Source organism: Lytechinus variegatus, chromosome 19, assembly GCF_018143015.1.
Source record: "Lytechinus variegatus isolate NC3 chromosome 19, Lvar_3.0, whole genome shotgun sequence".
Taxonomy (NCBI): domain Eukaryota; kingdom Metazoa; phylum Echinodermata; class Echinoidea; order Temnopleuroida; family Toxopneustidae; genus Lytechinus; species Lytechinus variegatus.
The window spans coordinates 6,495,286-6,522,895 of NC_054758.1; the positions used below are offsets into that span (position 1 = coordinate 6,495,286).

At 36.0% G+C, this 27,610-nt stretch overlaps 1 protein-coding gene across 1 annotated transcript; it reads right to left on the reverse strand.

Annotated features, from left to right (window-relative positions):
- LOC121405674 (myoblast determination protein 1 homolog) lies at window positions 1-23,814 on the reverse strand. Its single transcript, XM_041596568.1, has 4 exons — window positions 23,444-23,814; window positions 16,487-17,200; window positions 9,315-9,387; window positions 1-1,281 (listed from the first exon to the last, which is right to left on the reverse strand). Exons 2-4 carry the CDS (start codon window positions 17,036-17,038, stop codon window positions 1,160-1,162), a joined length of 747 nt encoding a protein of 248 aa, XP_041452502.1. The 5' UTR covers window positions 17,039-17,200; window positions 23,444-23,814; the 3' UTR covers window positions 1-1,159.
- Between the last annotated feature and the right edge of the window lie 3,796 nt (window positions 23,815-27,610).

A 27,610-nucleotide genomic window follows, 5' to 3' on the forward strand; every position in this document is an offset into this window, starting at 1 on the left:
TGCATAATTTATGTTTCTCAATCTTATACTTAAAGGCATCCGTGTTGACATTTTACCGTATTACGGGCCATACAGAGTGACCCAATGCAATCAAAAGCAACATTGACAATCAAGCTCGAAATAAAGTGTGTCGAGGATATTTTAGTTGTTACGATCACAAATCGAAACATCACAGTAGCCAAGAGCAGAAATGGCATGTCAATGATAACAACTTATATTTTGCAAAAAAAAAGAAAAAGAAAAAAATTCAAACGAACGCGTCGTTAAGATACAAATTCATTTTAACACATCATTTTTTTTGGCTAATTAACGAGACACTGTTGCTCGTCGTTGGGTATGTAGAAAACCTCTTTATACATCGATTTACATTAGATGGTCTCGTTCACGTATAATGCGGCAATGCGTCAGAATCCTGCCAGATTTATGATTTTTTTAAAATCATTTTTGTGATTTCAAGAGTCTAAAACATACCCGGAGTGTGGAATTGTCACTACTTAATTTGTCAGAAACCATTTCTTAAAATTTTGCATCATTTTGTATGTACACTCGACATGACACACGATTCATCTCTTTATTTACAGTACAAAATCGTTGTAATAATGACCTTTCATGAAAAAAATGTTATTTTGTATTATTTAAGATACATTTTTAGTTTAAGATTTTTCCGTAGAACGATGTATAATTTGGTCCACCTTCTTCTAATCACATCACGTCAAATACAATGATGAGCGAATATCCATTTTAAACAATCAAACTACGGCGGGGCAGTTTGTGAGTTCCCTTTTCATCTAAATTCACAGATACATAGAATACACGTCAATGCTGACCATGTCGCTCCTCTGTCACATCTGCACTCCCGACTACTCATCAGAGATAATGATGTTCAACAGAAATATTGAAGAATGTTTGGTGCGAATTCTGATTTGCTCATTAAGAAATAGAAACAACATTTTTTGTAAAGATATCCGATCGAATAGCCCATGATGATAAAACAAGTCAGTTCCGAGTGGTATCTTAATATACATCGTAGGTGGCGCCCTTGTCCTTAGGAGCGATCGCCAATTTGAATCTATCAGGCAACGTCACGTGTTGGGTACGAAGTCCAATCAGAGAGGCGGTGATACGTAATTTGTCTTTATGCGAAATTTTGAACTTCTTTCTAGGTGGCGCCCTTGTCTTTATCCCGACATTCCCTGCCCCCAGGAAAAGTACAAGGTGTGTTGATATTTTCTACCATCAAAGAAAGGTGGTCCAAGCTTGATACTCGTTCTTCAATTTTAACTGAAACGAAAATAAAAAGAAAAGAAGAACATCACATTAAGAGTACATGTTATCGATCGAAGCTAGAATAAAAACTCGTATTTGTATAACTTATAATAATCTGTTTTACTTCAAGCCTGCACAATACATGTCTATGAACATAATTATGTATAGGGTTAGGGCAAGGGTATGAGCTTTGTAAAACCTGCAGAAGGTTGCTTAGTAAATCCTGGTAAATTATATTTTGCGTTATGGTTGGAGATTTCATCCAACTTAACAAGATATATTTTCTCCCAAATATTTCTTTCTTTCGGAATTATCCGTTTTAAAACGTGTATTGATATTCCCCCGTAATATATTTCGAGTTCTATTCCAGATAACAATGCCCCTTTTTTATTTTTATAAAATGAATGAAATGGAAAGTTAAATCATTATTGGGTATTCCAATTGAGGTCTGGGTTACACATCTCGCAGCCCGTGGGGAGCAGCTAAGAGTTATTTTGTTTTTTCTAAAGAGGAAAGTGCACCGGTAAGAGGGCACTCCGTCTTGGCATTGCGGAGTCGGTACAGGAATCGCATGTTTCTTGAAGGGGGGGGGGGGGGGGGTGTTGGCAAGGATGTGCCCCTCCCCTCTAATAAGCAGGATGGGGGTTATATCAAACAGGAATACGATAATTCAGGAGTTACTTGTTTGTCAAACATGTCGAGTAAGGACAACAACACATTTTTTTAAATGATACAACATGGTATTCAATGAAAAAGAAAGAACCATAACAGCGCACGGTAATGACTATTAAAAAAAGCATTCTATTGAAAAAAATATACACAACAAAACTAAAGCATAGAAAGTCAGAAAAAGCAGCAGGTCCACCTGAAAAAAAATTACTGCCCTGAAAACAATACATGTAAAAAAAAAGAATATCCATTCATTAAAACCACAGCAGAAACTAACCTAACCTGTCGGCACGATAATTTATTGACGTTACAATTTTCGTACGGATGAATTTGTTAATAACAAATTTATCATTTCGTATATTTCCATTTCCAGCGATTAAGATATTTTGGATTCCGTACATCTTCATAATTAAAAAAAGTATATAATATATACTTTTTTAATTATGAAGATGTACGGAATCCAAAATATCTTAATCGCTGGAAATATACGAAATGAAATGAACTAGTCGTTTGAGTTCATTAACGCAATCTTTTCACTTTCCCCTTGATTCTCGTCATGTCTGGATACGCCATCGCGACGAGTCATCCACGTCTATCGACGATACCTAAATAGGGGACGTCATCACCCGTGTCGAGACCCCGCCCGAAGCAATAGAACACACACGAGCATCGACTGGTAGAGGGATTGGTAAGGGGGGGGGGGGGGGTAGTCATTTAGTCAGTAAGTGGGATGTTTGGACGACATGACATGTAATTACGAATACTGATTGAAGTAACGGTATGTATATAGGGCACACACGGGTAATTCATCCAATCATGCCTCGGAAAGGCCTTGAAAGGCGTAGAAAAAAGAAACCACGTTACGTTATCAGTTTTAAAACTATTTTCTTAGTCTTTTGTGATTGGCTCTTTTGAGAAGCTATGATACATTTATTGATTGAATGTATTCGCCGATTAATTTGTACAGTGTTTCTCATTCTGAAATGAATAGAATTCTGATACATGTAGAACTGGTCTTATTTCAGGACTGATATTTCTTTTCAGCTGATAAACAATTAACAGTTAAGATAAAAAGCTAACAATCTACCTTTTCTTTCACTTGCAATGAATTTTTAAAAATTTAAATGACTTGAGATTTTAACGCATGAGTATGTGAGCCTGAATTACCCTTGTGCGCCCTATATGGGCCTACATGCCCATTGCAAGAATGGCAAGGTTGTGGCAGGCTTGCAAAAGATGAAAATCATCAAATTTATTTAGAAAAAGTGAAGTGATGCACTGTAGAATTGTGTCAAATTGAAGGGGGGGGGGGTTGGGTAGTAAACATAGTAAATAGGGATTTTTGTTCTATTTTGAACTTCGCTGGGGTTTATCTATTTTTTTTATAATAACTGACTTATCTGATTTTTAAATGTATAAATGTAAAATTCTAAATAATACATATATTTAGGGGAAAATGTAAATATTCTTGTTAAATCAAAGTTAAAAATACACATAAAATAGTTTTAATCTTAAGCAAATGTATAAAAGTCATAGAGAATTAAAACATTCGCAAAATATAAATGTACCAAGGTGGTAAAAAAAAATTGCGTCTTTTTCTTTAGATTTGGGACACACAGGCCCTCAAATTTTCAGTAAATGTCATGCATCAGTTACTATAGTTCCCTTCAATATGTTACGAAAAGCTCTAAAATTGTTTCAAACTTTGGTTCCCTTTTGTCCTTTTGGTAGTTTACACTGTTGATAATAGCTTTTGACCCATGATAACATTTACCAACAAAGACCCAACGAGCTGCTCCCAAGCTTGACAGTTTGGAGATTCTTTTTCACACTAGAGGACGGGAAAAGGACTTAGCACCTCTTCTTGTTTTGGTCTATTTCGCTTCCTTTTTGAATTCTTATTTCAAAGTTTAGAGTCGAGAAGGTGGAGGAAAAGATGCCGAAAAGGAGAGAGCTTTTGTTTTCAACCTTTGTGTTAAGTGGGTCTACAGGTTAATGTTATTGGGATTTCGGTCCGTCTAAATTAATGTCCCACCCGTCTTGTTCCACAATTGGAAATTACATGCAGTTCTAAAGACCTTTATGAAGATTGAATTACTGAGATAAATTTGAGCGGGCAATTATGAAATTATAAAAAAGATACTTTGGTATTTATATAACAATAATGATGAAACTTTAAGCTTATGCTGCATCACCTCGGTTATATAAATAATACTCGTGTAATATACTTTTACATATCATTTGTTTAATCTAACACATTGTAGTCATAGCATGGACCCTGTGAACACGCATGAATATTAAATGATAAAAAACGAATAAACGTTTTTGTTTAAAATATAGGGGTTGCATATTTCGTACAGCTACTACTCTGATAGTAAGTGTGACATATATCTTTTTGACGCCCCCCCAAAAAAGAAAACAAAGAATACTAAAAAAATTGAATAATAATATAAACTATTCAATATAAAAATAATATAAATGATACAAACTCAAAATATTGGGCAACATACTGTCCACTGTGTTGGGTATTATATGTTGGTAATTTTCTCGTCAATTATTATCGAATTGAGCAAATTTATTACCTAATTATTAGTTTTATTACCCCATTTGGGCAGATGTTAACCAAGAGAAAATGCCCAACTATTTTAAGAGTGTGCGAGTATTGCGAAACCAATTCACCAAGGCCTGTTATAAAAATTCGTCTTTCCACCACTTATCAGGAAAATCAGAGGAAAGGGTAACCACTATACCCCTCATTCCTTAAAAGTATACAAGCCATATTAAAAGGCCTATATTGCTTATTTCATTTTTCTTAGTGATTGTTAATGATTTTTTAACCATGCATTTTCTCACGCATTAAAGTCTAGGTCTGTATTGATGTGACCTATCACATAAAATACAAACAAAAAATGAAAGTTGAAAAAAAGGCCCATTTTGTCATCTTGACACCCATGCCAATTGGAGTAGTGAAATGATAAAATCGTGAATCCCCCAACAAGGCCATACCTGCAGTAAACGCATTTTAAAGTATTATTTGAAAGTATTTTTTGATGGCCGTAATTTGACGTTTTTTGGTGACATGCTTGACAAGACATGAACTTGACTTACAACCAAATGATAGTTGGCAAAACGGGACAATAATTTTCTTTTGCCTTGATTGCGGCTGACTGTGGGCCTAAGTTTTGAGCTGGAAATCCAGGCGCGTTGATGTCGTACAAAGATTCCATATCGCACATCTTTGTTTTCTTTGCCTAAATTGGTTGGATTTGGGCAACCCAAGGGGGGCTTTCAGGATGAATTTTCTGGCTGTGTTTACCGCGATGAAGAAGCCGGAAAGGAGAGGGATAAAAGAAAAAAAAATGCGAGGGGCAGGGAAGTTCACGCATGCGTAAGTGTGTATGTGAGAGGGTGTGTGTGCGTGAGGGTGAAGGTTGTGCGTGTGTATGTGTGAAGAAGGAGGGGTTGTTACGGACGCGAGAGGAGAGGGATCGTGGGGACTTTATACCTTTTTTTGCGAGAGAAAAGGGCAATCTGGGCTCCGACAAGAACACGCGTAAAATTCAGGAGGGGCGCCAATGTGAAAATGACAACCGCCCTTTTATTTTTGAGAATGATAATCTGTACGAAAAAACTGACTATGGGAGAAACAAAGAAAAATAATATGGAAAAAAGAGTGCTTTGTGCTGTGAGTTGGGCTGTACATGCACATCAAGTGATTATTTTTAGAGAGAAAAAAATCTTGTCGCCCCTATCAAGATATCGTTTTGCCTCCTCTCAGGAAGTTAATGTAGGCTATACGCCCAGTAGCCTTTTATTCAAAAGGGATTGAAATCTAAACGAAGATACTTCTTCGTATACATGTAATAAAATTTGTGGGGTTATTGTTGGGTTATCCCTAGGTTTTTCACAAGATATCTGAGAGCGAAGCTAGCCAAAATTGCTTGCAAACACTAACTAAAAACAAACATAACAAACAAAATAAACAGACAAACAAACCAAAAACCTTATCATGCCTACACACCCTTGATCGTTTCAAAGATGACAATAAAACAACATCCGTTACATTACTTATTTCTATCACTCTCTTGAGGGGCATTTTGTTTTCGGCTTTACTTTAATCAGACATTCCCAATCTTCTCTCGCAAGGTTTAAGGCTACGGACATTGCTCGCACTCCGGCCCCAGAGTTCGGCGTGCCCTTGAGGCGAAAGAAACGTTCACATATTTCTCGGTGGCGGAAGGATAAATTGTCAGCGTTTCATCACCAATCGTGCAAAGTACAAACAAACAGATTTCATATTAATGTTTGGGAATACGAATGAAGGATATATGAAAAGTAAAACAAAAAGAAATGATCAGAAAGCCCTTTATAATTTACCTCTTATTAACATTGCCAAATTTAACTATTATCATGAATTAAGTGAAATTGTGAAATACGAAATGTTAACAAACATGGTTGAAATGGAAAGAGAGTATACCAGTAACTTGCTTTTGTCGCCCGAAAAACACGATTTACAGTCACACGGTTTACTCTACACTTTGGTCTAATCCTCACTTAGTCTAATGCTCATTTAGTCTAATGCGGGGCCTAATATCCACTTCGTCTATAGTTGTATTTGTTTTCACCTGTCAAAATATACCTTCGGATCACAAAACAATTCATCCAACAATATCGGCCTACGCCTACATAATAAAGCGAGTGTTACCCCAATACTAGGCCAATCAATTCAGAATATGAAAATTAGACACAAAAGGCGAATGACAATTGGACCAAAAAGTACAGACAAATTGGGATTAAACCATAAGAAATATGACTAATCGGAAAGTAGACGAAGTGGATGTAGACCAAATGACAATTTTGACCCCATATATTGGCTTAAACCAGGTCCATACTTAAACCTACCATGCCTGCCGGCCACAGGGGCACGTCTGCCTCCTCAATTCCAGAGGGAAATATCCGAAAAGGTTCGTGTACTTTTAACTAGTAACACGTCAAGGATCTTTCTTATTTTTTTTCTTAATCGAAATCGGGCCTGAAACATAAAACACCAACAACTGAAACTGTTCATAGCATACGAACACGATTAATAAAAAAAAAGGTAAACAAAGAGTTTCTTTTACTGGTGCATCAATTTTGAATAATTTCCTTTTTTTTTAAGAAATGCCCATTGCGATTCCTCATTTAGTCTCTTATTTCGGCATCACCATATCAACGAGCTACCCCTTTGCTCATTGTTTTCTTCTCATCTGTTTGGAATTGTTCGTGCTGGCTTCACATTGCAATATTTTTTCATAAATGTGGTTGTATTAGTACAGTGTACTTGTATGTATGTTGTAGGTCCGCCCTGACAGTACGCCAACTACTGATGTAACCAACCTACTAAAATGACACCTTTATGAATATTAACCATGATAACAAAATAAACATATGAATAAGTAAATGAAAAATTAAACTAATAAATGCTAAAATATTGAATTTAAAGTGAGGTGAAATTTGCACTTTCTTTACGTTGGCTTTCGTAAAAGTGAAAGTTATGACATCAATTTTGTAGCGTGAGGATGAATAATACTGTGCTATGAATTTTAAATGCCGTCCTTACTGTACCAATTTCACTGACGCATCTTTGTTTACGCGTATTCCCGAGGGAGGGCGCTATGATATTTTGACATGATAATATTTATGCATAAGGTCTATTTGAAGTTGTGAAACAACCATTTCTCATTCCTATTCTGGTTTCTTTCAACATTTCGCCATTTTGTTTTCATATGTTTTTTTTCTTTCCTGCAACGTAATTTATTTTCAAAGTTGCACTTCACTTATGGATTGAACATAGTTTCTCGTTAATGTTTTGCTATCAATTAGTTGTTCCTTGGTAAGCATGTTGTCTGCATTATTAGTTTTCTCAGAATCCCCAAGTTAATCATATAGGCCTAAATTTTCAATGAATAAGAATATTAAATAGTTCATTATAATGTAAAATATCAAGTTGATTTGCATTTTGAGGCTTTTGGTAGTCTATGATAAACAATATGAGCAATAGTTCCTTCGGCAAACCACAGGCTCTAACATACAAACCCACATCCTTCCCACACAAACGCACATACCCACACACACACAGCCTTCCTCTGTCCCTCGTAGTTTTACCTTCAGACAAAACATACTTCGAGATATGAAATTGAAAGATAAGAAAACATTAACGCGACATTTTTTTTTATAGTTAGAGAAAGAAAAGAAATTCTGACGATTCGTGCAGCTTAATTCGACTCTCTCACGCAACATCGGGGTAAGAATGATTACGAATGTCATTCGGCAAATATGGTAAGAAATAAAAGTTCGCGGGCCTTGGGATCGACCGGCACGCTGCACCGCTAGCACCCCACGGCGCCCCGGTGTCTCCTCCACTACCTTGTCGTATATCAACTCGGCTGCGCAGCCACATCGCGCTCCGTTTGATTCATGGGCTATGGTATCCGAAAGTGACATCAACCTCGTCCCCGGGGATAGTGTCGAGTCCCAAGGACAAGTCGTAATATTTGGAAAATTATTAGATTGCAGTGCCGGTAGACCCATAGCTTGTGAACTGGCACAACACTTGAACCTATCCAGGATAGCATTAATCACAATAAAGCGAAGGCGATGAGTGCTCCTTTTCAATAAAGCTGAATGTAGAAAGGGTGAATATTACACCCATCCCTGCTAAATCAAGTGTTTATCATGGTAGATAAATAGTAGAGGAGTAGTTGACTATATGCACTAGTGTTAATTGCAAATAAGAATAAGAAAAATAAGAATTCACATAGCAAAGGTAAAAAAATAATAAGACGTATTAAATGATTTTGATAACAAGGATTACAACGGCGAGAAATGAATACTACTACTGCTACTACTACTACTACTACTACTACTACTACTACTACTACTACTACTACTACTACTACTACTACTACTACTACTACTACTACTACTACTACTACACTACTACTTCTACTACTACTACTGCTACTACTACTACTACTACCACTACTACTACTACTACTACTACTACTACTACTACTACTACTACTACTACTACTACTACTACTACTACTACTACTACTACTACTACTACTACTACTACTACTACTACTACTACTACTACTATTACTACTACTAGTAGTAGTACTACTACTACTACTACTACTACTACTTCTACTACTACTACTAGTACTACTACATCTATTATTACTATTTTTAGCACTAACAGCAACATCATCAGAAGCAACAAACATGATATAAAAATATTATTGAAATAATATTATGGACAGGGACAATAATAAAAGTTTGAACAAAAAGTGACAAAGAAGCAACAGGGTCAGTCGAACAAAATAATTGATTCTCACCTCTCCTGCAACTAGACTCATGTCCAAGACTAGTATGATTTCCGCCATTCATAATGTTTCCTCCATGCCTTATCTAAAAGAAATAAAGAAATAAAAAAAGAATAAAAATAAGGAAATAATAACAACAAAAATAACGGTAAACTAGACCCATTAGACACAAGCTAATCATTTAAAACATGATATACTATAGCACTGTGCAGGGGGGGGGGGGGGGCGGTAGTTTCAATTCCTAAACATTTACACTAATAAGAAAAACAACAAAATCAAAAAAAGGAAATGAAACATGATGAGATACATTTTTGGGTAGGCCTACTTTGTAAAAATCTACAATTTCAGATTCTTATTAAAAGAAGGTATAAATGTTTGCTTTATCTTTAGGTATAATTCCAATATATTAGGCCGACATGTTGTGACCCTTCATTTTCCCCCTCCCCTTTCTCTTATTTCTCCCTTTCCGGCCGTATCTTGTCTCGCTCTCAGTTTGATAATCTCGACATATTTCTTTTCACGCATAAATTTACAATATGTTTTTTTATCTGCACATACCAAAATGTTAGATACAAATTTTAAATGTGAAAATGGCAATAAACGATATGAAATAAACAAACTCAAGACTCTGGCTTTGGTGCCAATACCAACGTAGAGGGCGTGCTTCAATTATTTTTGTTTTGCCAAACACCAAACACAAACGACCAAAAAGAAAAAGAAAATGAGAAGATGTGTTCAATTTTCTGTTTTGTTATAGAAAACAGTAAAAACCAATTGCAAAAAGCGTTTGACTTTCTTAATCTTAACAACAACAAAGAAATATCAAAGAAGTTTATTTTTTTTTTACATAATATGCAGAGGAAAATATGAATAGAAAAAAAATCACTGGAATATGGTAAAACGACATTTTTTTTCAAGTATTCGATATTTCAATTATTGCATTCCTGATAAAAATAATTAATAAACGAGTAGATTTCTGTTTTAAACTAAGAGCTCTGCTTTTGCTTTTTGATCTGGACATGAGAAAAACGAATTATATATGACCTTGAATTGAAACACACTGCCATTTGCACTGCATATAACACATAATCCTTAAAATAGGAACACAGTTATGTGTTTCGAATTTATGGAACACACGTATTACGTTTAGCAGTATTTTCTCCGTTCTTTCTCCACCTTTCTCTTCATCCGGGCTCTTCATTAGGTTGAAAGTTTCAAGAGCTAAAGACTTACTGAAAAGTGGAGGAGGTTCGAACGGAAATTGCAAGGTGTGACATATTTCCTCTCGGATTATTTGGAAACAATGGTGGAATTTCTCGGATGACGGCGAAACAACATCAGACTGGATATAAGAACTGCCCTTTCTTTCTCCACCCCTTCTGAAATGCCATGAGTATATAACCGACATGTCCATCCTCAAATGGATCAAATGAGACCAGCTATTTCACACCTTCGTTAGGCTTTGTTCAAGCCGCCTGGAAGTTGTTCACCGCGGTGGTATACTGCGGCCTTGAAATTGTGTCGACGAGAAAATATTCCGATTTGAGGAAAGTTGTCCCAATTTTGCTATTCACAGACGATTTTGAATGCATTAAAAAAAAATCGGCAAACTAAGCATGATAATTACATGTACCCCCCCAAAAAAAAATGAAAATAGAAAATTACGAATAGAAGAATATAAATATATATTTACCCAAATGAGAATTGTAAAAAGAGACATTGAGAGAAAATATCACTTTCATTATGATGCTATAATAGGCCCTACATTTTTGCCATATGGATAGGCAGTGACGTCATGGAAATGACGAATGGCAAATAATCAATATCTTACCTTTTATATCAAGTTTCCGAAAAACAAAAATAGTTTATAGCAGTCTTTATTAGGCCTTATGACTTTAAGTGGTTCGAATCAATCGAAATCCTGAAAATTTAAAAGCATTCATTAAAAAAAGTGTATAATGGAAGCAAAAGTGTCTACCGCTGTTTCCGAGGGGACCTAATTTCGATGGACATTTCAGGAAAGTCCAACCACATACCTGTAAGTTCCACGGAAGCCGCTATTTTCCAGAGATTAATAAAGAAATGCCAACACCATATTAATCCACCAAGATCAAGCGTGGTTTAGTTATGGGGGTTAGTGGTAGCACCCTACCGGTAAGACTAGGGTATTTGCTACCGGCACACCTGGTAATGGGGAAATTATGATTTTTGTTCTCCAATAGTTTCCAATTCGATCACAAGCTTGTTTTACTTTACCATCTTCCGAATTTGTTATTGACGGACCAGTGCCGCGGATCCATACATTTAATACGTCTAGAACTTCTTGTGTTACAATACTTTTCTTTAGATAATACCATTATTTACGACAGTAAAGAATCTTTTATATCATGTCAAAATCTTCAAACTAAAATTGGTTTTCTCCTTTCTAGACCATGTAGGCCCTAGACCTAAATGTAATCTATAGGCATACATGTTATTAACCGTTACTATTCATTAATTCCATTTTTTAAAAATCGGAACTATGTTTTTTGTGGCTTGTTAATTGTTCATCCATGGACCTAGATACATCAAAATTGGGGGTGCCTCTATACCCCTTTGCAATGTTATGGATAGGGCCTACACGATAAAGCCCTCATCTGCTCTTTACTGACTTTTGGGAAGAGTTTTCTAGCTGTGTGGAGTCTGTCATTGGCAACACCTAAATGAGCGAGGGTATGATAATTATTATCGTTTCTTCCGAAATAAAACAGCTTACTCCTTCTTTTTGAAGGGTAGCATGCAGCATATCACTGAGTCGTAGCAGTGTGGGGATGTGTGTGTGTGTGTGGGAGGGGGGGGGGGGGGGGGGGGTGATCAGCATTTCTTGCAGGATGAAATGTTGCCTATTGCTAATCTGACGATTTAATCTGCACTTTCTCCTGAACGATAACGCTGCCTTCTGCTCACCCCTTTCTCCAATAGGCATGTTAGGGGTAACACTTCTTCCGATAGTAAATGGTGCATGATGCTTAACCCTCTTTACACGAAGGGTAACACGACGTACCCCTTTAAGGAGTCAGGGGATCATCTGCACTTTCCTCTGGAAGACGAACATGAATATCATAATCCATGGTCTATACGAGTACTTGAAAGTGCTCTGGTCGGGTCGAGATAAACAAACAGCACGAAGGGGGACAACACCTTACTGGTTTAGCATTTCATTCCTCGACACCGGTCTTAGAAGATTCTGGCTTGGGCGGATAAAATTATGTCCTCCGAGTTTGACTTCGAGCCCCAACTCCTATCTTCTAAGGTGAGGGGGTCGGGGGGGGGGGGGACACCAGCTGAAGTTGAATGCTGGAGCAAAACTCTTTAAACATGTTGACTTGGTGGGCAAAAAAGTAACTTCCTTAAACACATATGACGACGCAATCGTTAACGTTGAACATTGAAACTAGGCAGTTACAACACACCAAGTTACGGGCATCTCAGTAAAATCATGGATCTATAGGTCCATGGTAACATTAATGTAAGTGGTTAATTCAAAATCAAACAAATTATAGTATAGAGAATCTACTCATTAAAAAAAATAACTACAAAACTCCATGAAAGTAGCCATCATCTCTATAACTTTAACCATATCAACCTTCTCAATTTGTGAATTGGAAAAATTAAAAATTAAAAATTTAGTCGACAATTTAGACGAATGCCAAGTAATTATCTGTATAGCATGCACATAGGGATCGCCTGCTAAACTATATTTTGCCGCCAAGTCGGCCTAGCTAGCTGACGGTCGCAGAGCTTCTTCTAGATGCAGCCATTGAGACATCTTAAGAAAACATCTTCATAATAGCATTCATATTTTGAGCAGGGCCTGTCTGCTGTAGGTTGATAACAGTATAGGGTGCTTCATGAAAATGAACAGAATGAAATGAACTCATAACCATAGTGTCTATGAATGTTCGGAAATCCAATATGTCCATGGTTCGATCATTTATCGTGGAGAATATTTTTATTGAGTAGTAAATTATGGTCAATTATAGATCAACAGACTGAAATGAAGATGGATAACATTCTAAAATTCAAGCACATAAATGCTAAGGTGGGTTAGGATTTTGCCAATAAAAAGTTAATTCAATATTCATTATCTATTCATTTTGACAAGAATCAAGCTCTATGAAATGTTCTTCCGACGTGGTATTTTTTTGACAGAAGCATTTAGTAGAATGTTTTCAGGTATTATATCAGGTAAATAATTTTCCGTTCTGACAATCAGTGTCAAACGGTCAAGATTGCACTTTCTTGAAGAAAATAGACCCAGGAAATGACTTTAAAAACAAATTGATTGCATATCTTACGTAGATCATAGTTTGTAATCTAAATTGTTTAGATGTATCATTCTTTTTTATCTGCCTTAATATAATTCCTAAAACTTTCTCTGTATAGAAGCTACATTGGACAAACATTTTTTTTCGACACACCATGTACTGCTTACTGTAGGACAAAAGTTCATGACACACAACTGTACTTCTTAGTCGCTCATCATAATTATGATATAGGCCTATCGCTACACTGGTTAGTTTGTATGGGCTTAGGGTTATATATGATGTCATGAATTATATGAATAATGCCATCTCAAATTTGATTTGACTCGATTTGATTTAAAGGAGAATCTGACTCAAATAAAAACTTGTTTTTGTAAGAAAAGGAAAAATCAGTTGAACAATATTGGACAAACAGCAAGAAAGTTATGATTTTTTTTAAAGTTGTAAATATTGGTGATCACTATACCCATTAAGACTTCAAATTGGCCGCATATGAGATGTCATAGTGGTGTAGGCAAGGACTACTCTTCGATGTACTCTAATATAATGGCTAAAATGTTCCCAAAAGCTTTATCTCAAATTATATTTTTATTTCATGAGGATATGACACAATATATGAAATATGAAATATATATATTTAGATTACTGCCCCAGGGGAATGGGTACTTAGGAGAAAACCACAAATCTCTAATAGGTCATAATTAACTTACGCAGTTGCTAATTTGAAATCTACATAGTATTAGTGATATCAATTTTAAAGCAGCTGGAACTATTTTTTATTGCTTTTCAGATTTCTTTCAAACTTTCACCCTTTATTTCAATTTATTTTTCTCCTTCCCAATACAACATTTTATGGCCAAGGCTGGATTCCTCTTTAAATTCAAGGTAATAGGTCAATTTCTTCTTCAATTCAATCTTTTGAAGTAAAATGCTACAATTAAGAATTCGAACTAGGTAGATGAGCTAGCTTGGTTTAAAAAAATCACAGCATTTCTACTTAAAAGATGGGAGTAACGTGCTCAACAGTTTTGCAAAAAATAAAACTATAACTTAACGCTCACCTAAACATAAACGCCAAGGGGTCATACATGGCGTATGGGGGTGTTTTAAAAGAAAAATTATGATACTTTTAATAAAAAAATATAATTTCGTGATAAATTCGTATACTTTCACCTCCTTTTTATTGACCGAGGAACCCCCCTTTTATGTTACACTGTGAAAAAATTGGGCAATATTTTACCCAATATTTTGCCCAACGTTGGGCCGATAGTCAACCCTACCAACTACTGGGCAATATTTTACCCAACGTTGTTGGGGCATTAATGTGCCCAACTGTTGGGTAATATTTTGAACTACATTTTGGGGGACATTAATTTGCCCAACTTTTTAATAAAGTTATTAACCCAACATCTGGGCAAGGCCTACACTCACTTCGTGTACCTGGTCCGTGTCGATCCGGAGACCTTATCCGAAAGTGCTTTGCATGCACAATAACGCTGCATACAAGTGCAAGTGCATATCTCAAGTGAGTGAAGCAAAAACAAAACAGCGTCAGATATATGTCATGTATGTAGGCCTATTCTGACAAATTCCTTACAAATTATGCTTAACGTAAAGTCCAAAATAAAAAAATTAAAAAAACGTTTAAGCAACTCATCTATGAAAGATTCAGCGAGGCTCCCCAGCCCCCAGTCATCTAGAAGCTCCTCCATATCTTATCGACCGTGTGTAGCATGCTGCAAGCGCAACTCGTGATCGTAAAGTTTCGCAACATTTACCACTCAGCAGGGCAATTACTAGCCCAACAATTGGACATCTGTATTTTGGCAGCGGCAGAGTAAAAATTTGCCTAAGTATTGGGCACATAATGCCCAACAAACAATAACCAACGTATATATTACCCAACAAAAAAATGACCAACGTAAATTTACTCTTTTTTTCACAGTGTATGCAGTTATAGGCCTATATATCGATTGTCCATCCCACACGAAACAATATGGGTCAAATAACAAGGTTTATTGTCAATTATTGGTCTCCTGCCAATTCGTCCAATTACCAACTCGTCTACTATCATTAGGTCTACCATCAGTTCGTCCACTATCAACATGGTCTAATTGCAATTTCGTCCACTCACCATTTCGTCTAATAACCAGTTGGTCCAATATCCATTTAGTCCATAAACCATTTGGTCTAATTGGATCAAGTGTTGATTTGGCAAATGAATGAAACTAAAATGGATATTAGACCAACTGACCAAGAGGCGAAATGGTCAAAGACGAACTGTTCATTAGAAGAAGTGATGATTGGACGAAATGGTTATTGAACCAAATGGTTGTTAGACGAAATGTTGATTGACGGAATGGTATAAGAGTAAATTAAGGTAGACCATATGTCGTGAATTGAAGCGTTAGGCGGTAGACGAATTGGCAATTCACCACATAGCAAGACACGAGCAAATGAGTGGGTTCGCATCCATTTTGGAACTTTGCCCTCAATTAGACCGTTCATCAAAGAGGTATATTAAAATAATTCTCAAAGAATTATGTTTTGAGTACCACAGTCTGACCATGATAACAGTCCAGAGTTCCAGAGTATAGAAACGTATATAAATTATTGTCCAATAACTTACAGCCAATTTTTATAGGAGGTGCCCTAAATAGGCAGAACATAGTGCGTGAAATGAATGTTTCAGCATAGATCATGTCCCATTACTTTTTATCAAGACGAGATGACAGTAGGCAATGGTAGGATACAATCATCTTATTTTAGTCTATGCTGATGATTCACGATGAAATTTCTAAGAGTAACATCATTGTAGTTTATTGATTTATGATCGTAATATATTTTGTTAAAAAAGTAACAATGGTTTACCATTCTTACCTCATCGCATAAATCAATATCTCGGCAATCCATGCCACCATAGGAACTCAAATACGCCTCCTGATCGTCAGCTTCGTGTAGCATCAATTGTAATCGTTCAATATATTGGATAGCATTCCTCAAAATAGTCACTTTGGGCATCCGTTGCTCCGGATTCGAGCAAGTCCGTTGCTTGAGGATTTCGAACGCGGCGTTCACCTTACACAGCCGCCGCCTCTCCCGTTGGGTCGCCGCCCGCCGCTTGTCGAACAGGCTCGATTTCTTCTTCTTTTTGCAGGCCGAACACGCCCACAGCAAGCATCGTCGCTCGCCGTGCTCCGAGCTGCACACGGGGGCCAGGACGTGCGAGTGTCGGTGGTGGTGGTGGTGATGGTGACCGTAGCCGTTATCGATGGAAGCGTTGTTCGAACTGATGATCAGCGTGTCGCTGCGTTCGGAGTCCTGGTCGTTTCGTCCTCGGCAGTGCGCCGACGCGTAGGCGCATGAATGACCGTTGCTTTCGCTCATAGACATCGAATAGCTATCAGATGTAACTTCGCTGTATGGGTACATTGTCCCCCACCAACTTTCTAATGCAGGCTCCCAAGTAAAAATGAGGTTTTCAAAGCTGATATATCTTCAAAATTATACGTATTAATTATTCTTTGCATCCGGCAAATGTAAGTCGATAAATCACATATCTAGGTCTCAATGTGACATCCAAAGGAAGCCCATCTGCAAATGAAAGGAAGAGAAATAACAAACTTGATTAGTTTTATACTGCAGGTGTGTTTCAATACCTAAAAAATACTTGTATTAAATCTTTTAGAAGGTGCACTGAAATGCAATTTTCAGTTTAATTTCAATATATATTCAACTACTCTACCAAGAGGCCTAGATTATAGATATCACTGAATGAAGTTGAATTTCATACTGATCTGACAATCTTTGATATGTCTCACCGTTGCTTTCCGTAATGTAATAAAAATGAGTATGGATTTTGTCACTTATCTTTTTTAAGTTTGAACAGGCTGCATCATAAGATTTTTTTCAATTCGAATGACAAACATTACATAGCACAACTTGCATGGACCTCCTTTTTAGGAAAAAAAATGAACCTTATAGCACATGTATCTTTAAAATAATTTTATATAGGGCTTATATAATGGGACAAACCTAAAAAAGACTGTTTCCTGGCACTTACAAAATCTAATAGTATACAATTTAAACGCCTATGGTATATGTAGGTGTGGTTAAAGATTTAAAAAAAATCACTGTAAGAGCGGTTATTTTGACAATTTGTATGGAAAAGGAATGATGTTAATCATTTATGTTACTCAGTATGTGGAAAGGCAAACATGGCAAAAGTGTTATAAGATCAAATATATAATCGTAACGCAGTGGCATCCGGAACAGACTCGTCGAAAACACACAGAAACATCACAAAGAGCAGAAATAAACAAAACGAAAAAGGAAGAAGACAGGGTCAAAAAGGAACTTGAGCTGTCATAATACTTTTTTTAAGGAGAATAAAACCTTTGGAACAAGATAGCTTGAGTGAAAACAGAAAAATCAAAGAAACAGATCAACAAAAGTTGGAGAAAAATCAGACAAATAATAAGAAAGTTATGAGCATTTGAATAATTGCGATCACAAATGCTATGGAGATCTTCAAATTGGCAATGCGACAAAGATGTGTGATGTCACTTGTGAACAACTCTCCCCATTACTTTAGTATATTTTTCACTTAAACTGCCTCTTTTATTACATCTATCAGTAGAACATGTGTTCTTTCTATAGGAGGGTATGTAATACAGATTTTTAAAGAATACATCATGGATACAGGGTTTGTATCATAATAAAAAAAAGCAAAAAGAGACATTTTTAGAGTATTTTATAGTCCGTCAAAGGTAAAGTTGTTCACATGTGACATCACACATCCTTGTCGCATTGCCAATGAGAGGATCTCCATTGCATTAGTGATTGCAATATTCAAATTACCTTTACTTTCTCATTATTTGTCCGATTTTTCTCAAACTTTCTTTGTTCTTGTTCTTTGATTTTTCTGTTTGGACACAAGCCTACTTGTTCCAAAGCTTTCATTCCCCTTTAAATTTCATATTCAACATTACTATATTTTTCAGGGGGGGGGGGGGGGTTAGCAATGTACTGTTTTGTGATGAATTTTTCGGAAGATTCGTTTTTGAAAATCAATACAGATAACCCCCAAAACAGAAAGAAAACATATGGGCATGGTAAAGAAACATTATTGGGAAATAATCACATTTGTGGAAGAGATAAATGATCAAGCGAGAAGTGACAATAGGAGGTTGAAAAGACAGGGGGAAGGGGTGAAAGAGAAAGAACAAGCGAGGGAGAAAGGGTGTGATAGAGAAAAGGGGTGGGTGACACTTCGAAAGGTGTGATACTGACAGAAGGATAAAGGTTACACTCAAGCTCACTGGATCACATTTCGAGAATTATTTAATGTATTGTGTTTATTGTTTTAAGGCAAACTTGTTTTGTCCCAAAAATATGTAGAATGTCTAAGACACATCCTTACAAGGGCGTGAATGCGAACAAGGAATTTTGCTGGATCAACAAAATTACGATTCTGTGAGTTAAATCGACTTTTCATGACTTTCATTGCCATTTATAAACTGTAATCTTTTTAGTTTTATGCACGTTAAAATGTTTTATGAGACCCTAGGTACCCCGGATGTAGGCAGTTTGAACGCTCTCTAAATCGATTCGGCGCCCAAGATATAGAACGATTTTGACCTTGTATGTCGGCTGGGGATCTCTTTACGGGAGCTCCGAAATATATTTCGAAATGTTCCCACAACATAACACACACACACACACATACACAAATAATAACAGTAACAGCCAAGCGATGTGTTAAGTCTGTATTTATAGGGATGCTCCGGGGCGAAGATATTTATATTTCAATAAATAGAGTAAAATTCACAAAGGAAAATACTGAATATTTGATCGAAATCGGATAACAAATAAAAAAGTTAGGAATTTTAAAGATTTGCGTTATTCCACTGAAACATTTCTAGGCAGGTCTTTATGAATATTCATTAGGTGGGCTAATGATATCATATCCTTACTTATTCTTTTGTTTTCAAAGTTTATGAAATTAGGTTTATTCAAAAAATTTCCAACAAGAATTAAAACCATTGGATTGACAACTAATTAAGTGCATTAGTTATGTATTGCTGCAACTTATTTCAGTATAATGAAGACACATCATTTACACATGTATGAAAAATGAAACAATTATGATTCATGAAATATAAAAGTAATAAGAAAAAGGAATAAGGGGATCTGACATTATCAGCCCACCGAATGGATATTCATGACGACGTGCATAGCCTATATTCTGTTTTCACAAAATATTGCTAAACTTTAAAATTCAATAACTTCGTTGTTTGTTATCCGATTTTGATGAAATTTCACTTTAATTATTTAGATATAAATCTTCTAAGCCTGGAGCATCCTTTTAAAGTATACATTACAAAATTTATGCTTTATAAAAAACACCCTTTATCAATATCAATAATCCTTTACATCTATGGGATTTGACGAATTAATTACATAAACGATGAATTGTTTGAAAAAACAACAACATCATGATGTGTTTTAACTTCATTGTTTGTGGTTGAATTACAGATGATTTGATCTTGCAGAACAATGAACATGTTACTTCAATACCAGTGCCATAGTGTCAGTTGTATACATCCCTCACTGATCTTTTTTTTAAAGTAGGGATATCGTTTTATTGAATAACTCAAATATCATAACTCTTAAAATGCAAAAACCTGGACTTATTTATGCTGTGATTCTCTTTGCTTTACGATTCAAAATAACGACATGTGTATACGTCAGTATTGGAATAAATCCATGTCCGCCAAATTTTCATTTCTTTAGCATAGTGACGTAAATAACCCTTTGACTGAGGGGCTTGATATGGCTATCTCGTAAAATTATTAAGACGTTCGCTCGCTCGCGATAAAAATTTCGACATTTTTCTTAAAGAAAAATCCAAGTTTGTGATAGATTTTGACAAATATTCGGAAAAATAATATCAAATTTTATCATTATCCATTTCCTTTTCTTTCCCTTTCTTCTGTTGTTATCTTGGTCGTGATTTTTTTTAATGGGGGGGGGGGGTGCAAATACCCCCAAGCCTCTCGAAACCCGTACACCCATGCTTTAGCATTCAATGAGAGATAGATTTACAACCCGATGAAATTAAATTAAATCAAAATTATCTGGGCGGGTAACAAGCAGGCCGACATGCACGACATATCCGAGGAGAGGCTTGTCGACATGATACATGCCAATACAATTGCTGTATGTATGATTCTACTCTTCCTAACGATTAATTGTTCACCATGTAATAATGTAGGCCTATTTTGTTTGTGATGAACATCATGTCCAACAAAATATTATCAAGTAGATTATTCAGTAGCACCTAGACATGCGCGTTCGCATTTTTCTTATTTATCTAAATCCAGTGATTTAAAGTCGTGGATATTTTCTTATGCCCATCATAATCTCTTGAGCCTCGATCTATGTCCCCGCGATATAAATATTGCAAATTTCAAACGACAAATTTGATTAATTGATAAAGAACTGTTATGGATAAAAATGGAAATCTCAAGACTAGAAAAAATTCGGAGAATCACCTCGAAATTTTCGGCTGTTAACTGCAAACCTTTCGAAGTCACCCGATTCGATGCGACGATTCTCGGGTTGAGATCAAAAGTTTCAACTTTATGTTATCCTCAACCAACACAGACCTATGAACTTTCATGATCATACATTATACAAGGAGGATTTCGATGGGCTGATACCATTTTGCTTTTAATCCATGTGTTACAAACTCTTGTTGTCAGAATGTGGCGCCCAAAGATAAGACGCTGCATCGTAAAACTAAAGATACATTAATATCTAATACATCCGTGGTCGGCCAACATCCAAAAGGATGTGAATTTTATCGTCGTCGCTATATCCTTGAAATGAACCTTAAATGACAATTGCAACATTTAATGTTTCCGGGTTGGGATCTACCCGTAAAGCGGCGAGAGAAATCTGGTTTCAATTTTGAGTATTTTTTTATCGTTCGGATGTGCCGTTTGAGCTCCGTGTGATTTATGTTGTGGTTGGTTCCAAGTACTTCGGTGTTAAGTTGTTTTAAATAATGTTTGTGGAATGTATGCTAGTGAGTATAACGCGGCACACCTATACATCAGAAGTAAAAATCATGTACCATACCTGATATAGTATAACGGAATGGTTGTAACAAATACGTTATAAAATCAATTTACATGAATGAATTAATCACATGGATATCATAGAAGGAAGTCAATTTTTCATAGGAGTGAGCAATTAAGTCAATAGACATGATAGAACGATAATTGCAGCGATTTCGAGTAAATATAAATAGGTCAAAATGAAGGAACAGTGATAATGTGTCAGATTCAGACATATATTTATTATGTAAACGTATTTGAATATAAAAGTAAGTCTATTGTTTTGATTTATTCAATAATTCAAAACAAAAAAGTAGCTAATCAGAATCTATTAGCCCATGTTAGAAATTTCATTCATTTTGTTGAACAAATATTATAATTGCAGTGATAACAGATATTTTTAGACCCCTCGTCCCTTCAGGTTCAATAGTTGTTTAAGTTTTTGTGTAATTGGTTTTTTAATGATCTCCAACGCTGATGATCTCATCAATAAAAGTGTATTCGATGGACAGAAATAAAAAAAAATCATTAATATTTAGTTTCAGAGAATTACCAGATAAATTTTTCCGGCATGTGGTTCATATGCATTTCGAGCGTAAGTTCAAATGAAAACCTCAGTCCAGAGAAGTTAATTGTGTTGTTAAAATGCTAAACAAAATACGATCACGATGAAGTATATTACCATATGACTGTAGTCATGGTTACAGGTAGTTCCTCTGAATTAGTTGACGTTGTTGTATCAAACAACATGAAAATAAACCGATGAAAGAGAAAGCATTATTAAGGAATAAAACAACTGAAATTATGCACTGTTATATATCTGACCTACTTTGAATACTGTAAAAATAAAATAAGAAAATGGAAGCACGAGTACAGCACGACTGTTGTCTTGAGCGTTGGGTAATTGTTCAAGTTCAAATGAAGATGAAAAAAAAAACAAGTCGTGATTAAAAGATGGAACTTTATAGCAATTGCCAGATAATGCCTACATTTCTTCTCCCTCTTCTCCATCTGCTGTATGTTTCTTTTATACTCTTAACTTTCTTTTTTTTTTATATGCAATTACATATGATGTCATTACGTAACTTGTTATTTACTTGTATCTGGCGACCCCAACTCAAGCTCTGCTTTTCGGGTTTTCGCCTCCTTCAAATTTGTGTCGAAATATATACTGTATTCGTTACTATGTCAAATATTATTTTGTATCTGTTTGAAGGAAATAAATGTGATTTTCAATAAGATTGACATTCCTTTCAAGGAAAAATTGATTAAAGCCTTTTTGTATTTCATTCCTCAAGGCACGTTTATCACCCGTTATAACCATGTTACTAGTAAACATGGTAAATGGATTCATATTAACCCTCGTCAGTTTATAGATCATAAAAAGTTAAATGGAAAGGAAATAAGCGAACATTCTAAACTTTTCATCTTGCGATAAAAACATTGAAAAACAATCAAAATCAGTAATAGGACATTGAAAAGGTGACCATAGCTTTCGCAACAGTACATTATTTCAAATATGCCATTCGATATTCAAAATATGGACTGACTATGTATGCAGGGTGCGTGGTATTCCATTCCGTCTATTTTCTATCTCACTGCTGAATGCTGATCATGTAAAGTTAGATGCAATATTAGAGGTGATTGTATTTGGTTTACAGGTTACAAGTTAAAACACCGGGTCAGTCAGTAAGATAGGATGACATTTACCCACCTTGGATCGTACAACTTCCCTTGTTAGACGCCGACAGGTCTGGCGGTCTCCGAGATGCGAGTTACCATCACCACCGGTCGTGATCTGCGTGGATGATGCGCCTATTCCTTCTGCACAAGACTGCCGAATATTTTGGTGCGTCGAGTCGAGTCAGCCAGCTTCCCGATAAACGCGACATCGGCGTCCGAAACCAGCGAGATGCTAAGCTAGTCCGCCTTAACCCCTCGCGCCCCGGATAAGCACCTCCACCTTCAACTCTGGTGAAATCAGGGAGGTGGCGAGGCTGGATGGGGTCGAATGGGTTGATGGATTGACACGTGTGGGGGAAACGCTTTAAGGATGCTTGATGTCGAGATTAAGGGTCCCCTCTCTGCTATAGTCCGATGTTTGGAATATATGGATGATCGTGATGGACTACTCCTCTACGCCAATGTGAATGGCATTCGTTGATCTTAGGAGGGTGGGGCGACTGAGGGAGTGTGTGCTAACAGAAGTGGGGCTCGGACATTTTGTGTTATTTTCTGCGAAGTGTTATAGGAAAAGGAGACTAGTAATCTTAGGTCTAGTCCATTTCATTTATGTTTATCCCTAAATACGTAAGTGAAAACATATAATTTTGAAGGGTATGTCTAGATTATATCAAACTTCATCCTGCTTTCGCCTTGATTTTCTCTCGTATTTCCGTTTAGTACTCTCCTGGTATCTCAATCAATACATATTTTTCTTTTCTCCGTTTAAAATGTATTCACGGTGTTTCTGTTTATTTGCTTTAAGAATGTCTTTCCTCTTTTTCTCTGTATGGATACCCACTAATTTTTTTTTCTCGTTCCTGGACCTTTTATTGATTTCATATACAATATTATAAATAAGGAATTTCAGGCTGCACGAATATTTGAAGAAATTATAGTGATGAGCGTGTACAAAGGAAATGAACTATTAGAATGAGATTTTCTTGCCCATGTTTTAATCATTGATATTTTCTTTTTTACAAACGTTTAATTACGCTTATGTAAGATGTTAAAACCTATAATTTATCGGGGAAATTAACTGTAGGCTATAATACCAAATGCATTTTGAACATAACAAAATAACACACTATTTTAGTTTTAAAAACCATATTAACTTGCTGTAAATCTACCTCTGATATTCTTAGCATTGTGCTCTCAGTCTTGTCTTCAATAACATGTCATCGTATTGTAATAATCATGATAGTAGTTTGAATTAAAGTTTGCAAGAGAAAACTAACAATGCGCTATTAGCTTGAACTTTTCTATCATTCCTTACAACACAAGAAAGAACTCGTTAATCTTTTGCACGACTACAGGGAGCCACAGCCTCCGATAGCTTCACCATAACACCAAAGGGGGTAACGTTGCACCCCTTACACCCCCTCTATGATGTCTACCAGTACCCCCTCCCGATGACATCCCGAAGAACGAGACAGGTGTGCACTTTGCTGTGACGTCACTAATGTCATTAGCAAATGGGAGGAGATTTATTGCGCTTTGTGGCTGGCTGGAGGCCGCCACGACCAGAACTTTTGTGAGTTTATGTTTTTATTATTTCCTCAATTTCGATCGTGTTTTTTTTTATTTGCGTGTCCCATGTGGGATCTCATTTCTCGAATTGGTCCTATATCACAAATGTTTATGATATTAATGTAAGAGTTTATTGTAAGCAGAAAAATATACTGAATCATAGCATGCGACGAGCGTCAGATAAAATGGGATACCAGCATCTAGATCATATCTCAATTAAAACGAAGCAAGAGAATGCTTCGCCATTTGATAATAGCTCAACGTTGTGTTGATGAATGTTATTCACTTTTCGGTTATCTAGGGGGATGAAATGCATGTAAAACCTAATTGAAATTACCGAGTGAAATGTAAAGAAATGAACCCCCCTATAGAAACCTGACAATATTAAAAATGAAATAGAGTTCTTCGTCCAGTGTTAAAGCTTGTATGTATGTGTTTTCTCCCCCCCCCCCATTATATTCAAATGATTTTGTTGTTTTGGGGTGCAGTTGCGCTTGAAGCAATACTGACACAAATGATGAAAGTTGCATTGTACTTCATTACATGAAACTAATTCCTTTTATTGATACCATCACTACCAGAAAGCACTAATCGCTCACAGACGAAAACATACACACACACGTCACACCAAAATCATTAAAGGTAACATTTGAAAGTGCAAGACTAATTTTGACAGGCATTAATCATCCCTACATGACGGGCAAACTTATTATGTTAATAATCAGTATTAGATTCTATACATTAATTCTAATTCATATAAAGATGACCATGTAGAAGTGTGAGAAATTGTGTGAATATAAATGTCCCAAGTCAAACTGTTTTGCTTGCAAAAAATGAAAAACAAAAAATAAATTATTCATCTAGTGCTATTCGAAATGGACTCGTTTGCAGAATGTCGATTTTTACCAGGCACGGAACCAACATCTATCTTTTATCACCAAACACAGGCACACACGTGACAAAAAACATAGCATTTTAAATGAATAATAAATAACCCATCCACAAAATAAATTAGATAGAAATATGGCAGTATCATTTTAAAACTTGCAGATATTAAATGAACTGAGCAACGACAATATCTTTTGCGCAATGAGTATTAATTGCGGACGTTCCCTCACTTGATATTAAAGGGGAAATTCATCCTAACAAAATTGTGTTTAATTAAGAAATACAAACATAAAAAAAGAAAGAAAAATAAATTGGTAAAGGTTTAAGGAAAATCCATTAAAGAGTAAGAAAGTCATTTGAATTTCAAGATTTTTATTTGTGACATCATATAAGAGCCGCTGCCCCATAAGGTTTGTGAATTCAAATTGTTTGATGGTTCGTAAAGACTAAGAAATGTCTTCTTTCAGGAGCGGGTGTGAAATAACTTGTCGTTGATATACTAAACATGCTAATGATACAATAAAACCCATTTTCCTTTTTTTTTTAGAAAATGACATTGCATTGATATTCTCAATTCGAGAGACATGAGAAGCTGCTCGCATATGACGTCACAAATCCAAAAATTAGAATTCTAATAACTTTCTACCAACCTTCACCAATATTCCATCATTTTTATGCTTCACTCTAAAATGGAATGTTAAATCAACATTTAAAAGGTTGGAGGAGTGACAACCTTTTCCAAATGTTACATCCAACTTTGTATAGAGCTAAATCCAACATTTTAAGTGTTGGGTAGAACCATTTAAAGTGGTAATTGCAACATTTAGAAAATGTTGTCACTCCTCCAACCTTTCAAAATGTTGATTTAACATTCCATTTTTTAGAGTGTTGTTTTACATTAAACATTTTGTCAGGGTAGACATTTCCCTTTAACATATTTAATATAATGTACTCTTTAACAATGTGTGTGCCAAACGACGTCCACATCTTCCGATTTCTCCCGCCCGAAAATCCACCGTGATCATGGTGATCATGGGCGATCAATCACAGAATCCAATTCATTCACAGAAATCCCGAGGTTGATGACTATCGGAATGTTTACATGCAATCTTGCTCTAATCTAATGCTTTGTTTATAGAGACAATTAACGCTGGGTATACCCGAAGACATACCTGTATGTCTTCAATCACATGCACAAATTAGTCTGCTGTGCAAACTTCACTCCAGTTAAGGGTCTGAATTGCAGCCTACTCGTGCCTTGTGAACTGAAGGCCCTGAATTGAAACAGCATGTTTTGTATGTGTTAGTCTTTGCGTGGAGACACACTTCATGATCAAAGTTTCAATCAGGGTCTGTGCCTGCAGACTATGCACAAATTATGAAGATGTCACGTGATACGATTTAAAAGGAAAGGGGATATGTGACATCATCAACTGTGCTCATTCGAATCCCTAACGACACGTTGTACATGGATGTATATTGGTTTCTGCTATAACTTAGTCGCTTAAAAAAAACTATTATATAGGTGATAACCACGTTTCCTTTAATACAGTTTCCCACAAATCTTTAGTGTTAGCTTTGCTTTAATATATCTATTTTCATACTTTGCTTTCATATTACCTTGTTTCCAAATGAGAAAACACCTTTTAGAAACAATGAAAACCCAAGAAAACAAACAACTCTCTCTCGAACGATGAACTACTTAAATAAAAAAAGAGGAATCTTAACCATGTTAACATGC

What these genes read in the sequence shown, in the direction of transcription:
- LOC121405674 (XM_041596568.1), bottom strand. Translation starts at nt 17,038, where the DNA reads ATGTACCCATACAGCGAAGTTACATCTGATAGCTATTCGATGTCTATG. An exon ending in ATATTGATTTATGCGATGAG is followed by an intron (nt 9,388 to 16,486) that starts GTAAGAATGGTA and finishes TATTTCTTTTAG; the next exon opens with ATAAGGCATGGAGGAAACAT. An exon ending in TGAGTCTAGTTGCAGGAGAG is followed by an intron (nt 1,282 to 9,314) that starts GTGAGAATCAAT and finishes TTTTCGTTTCAG; the next exon opens with TTAAAATTGAAGAACGAGTA.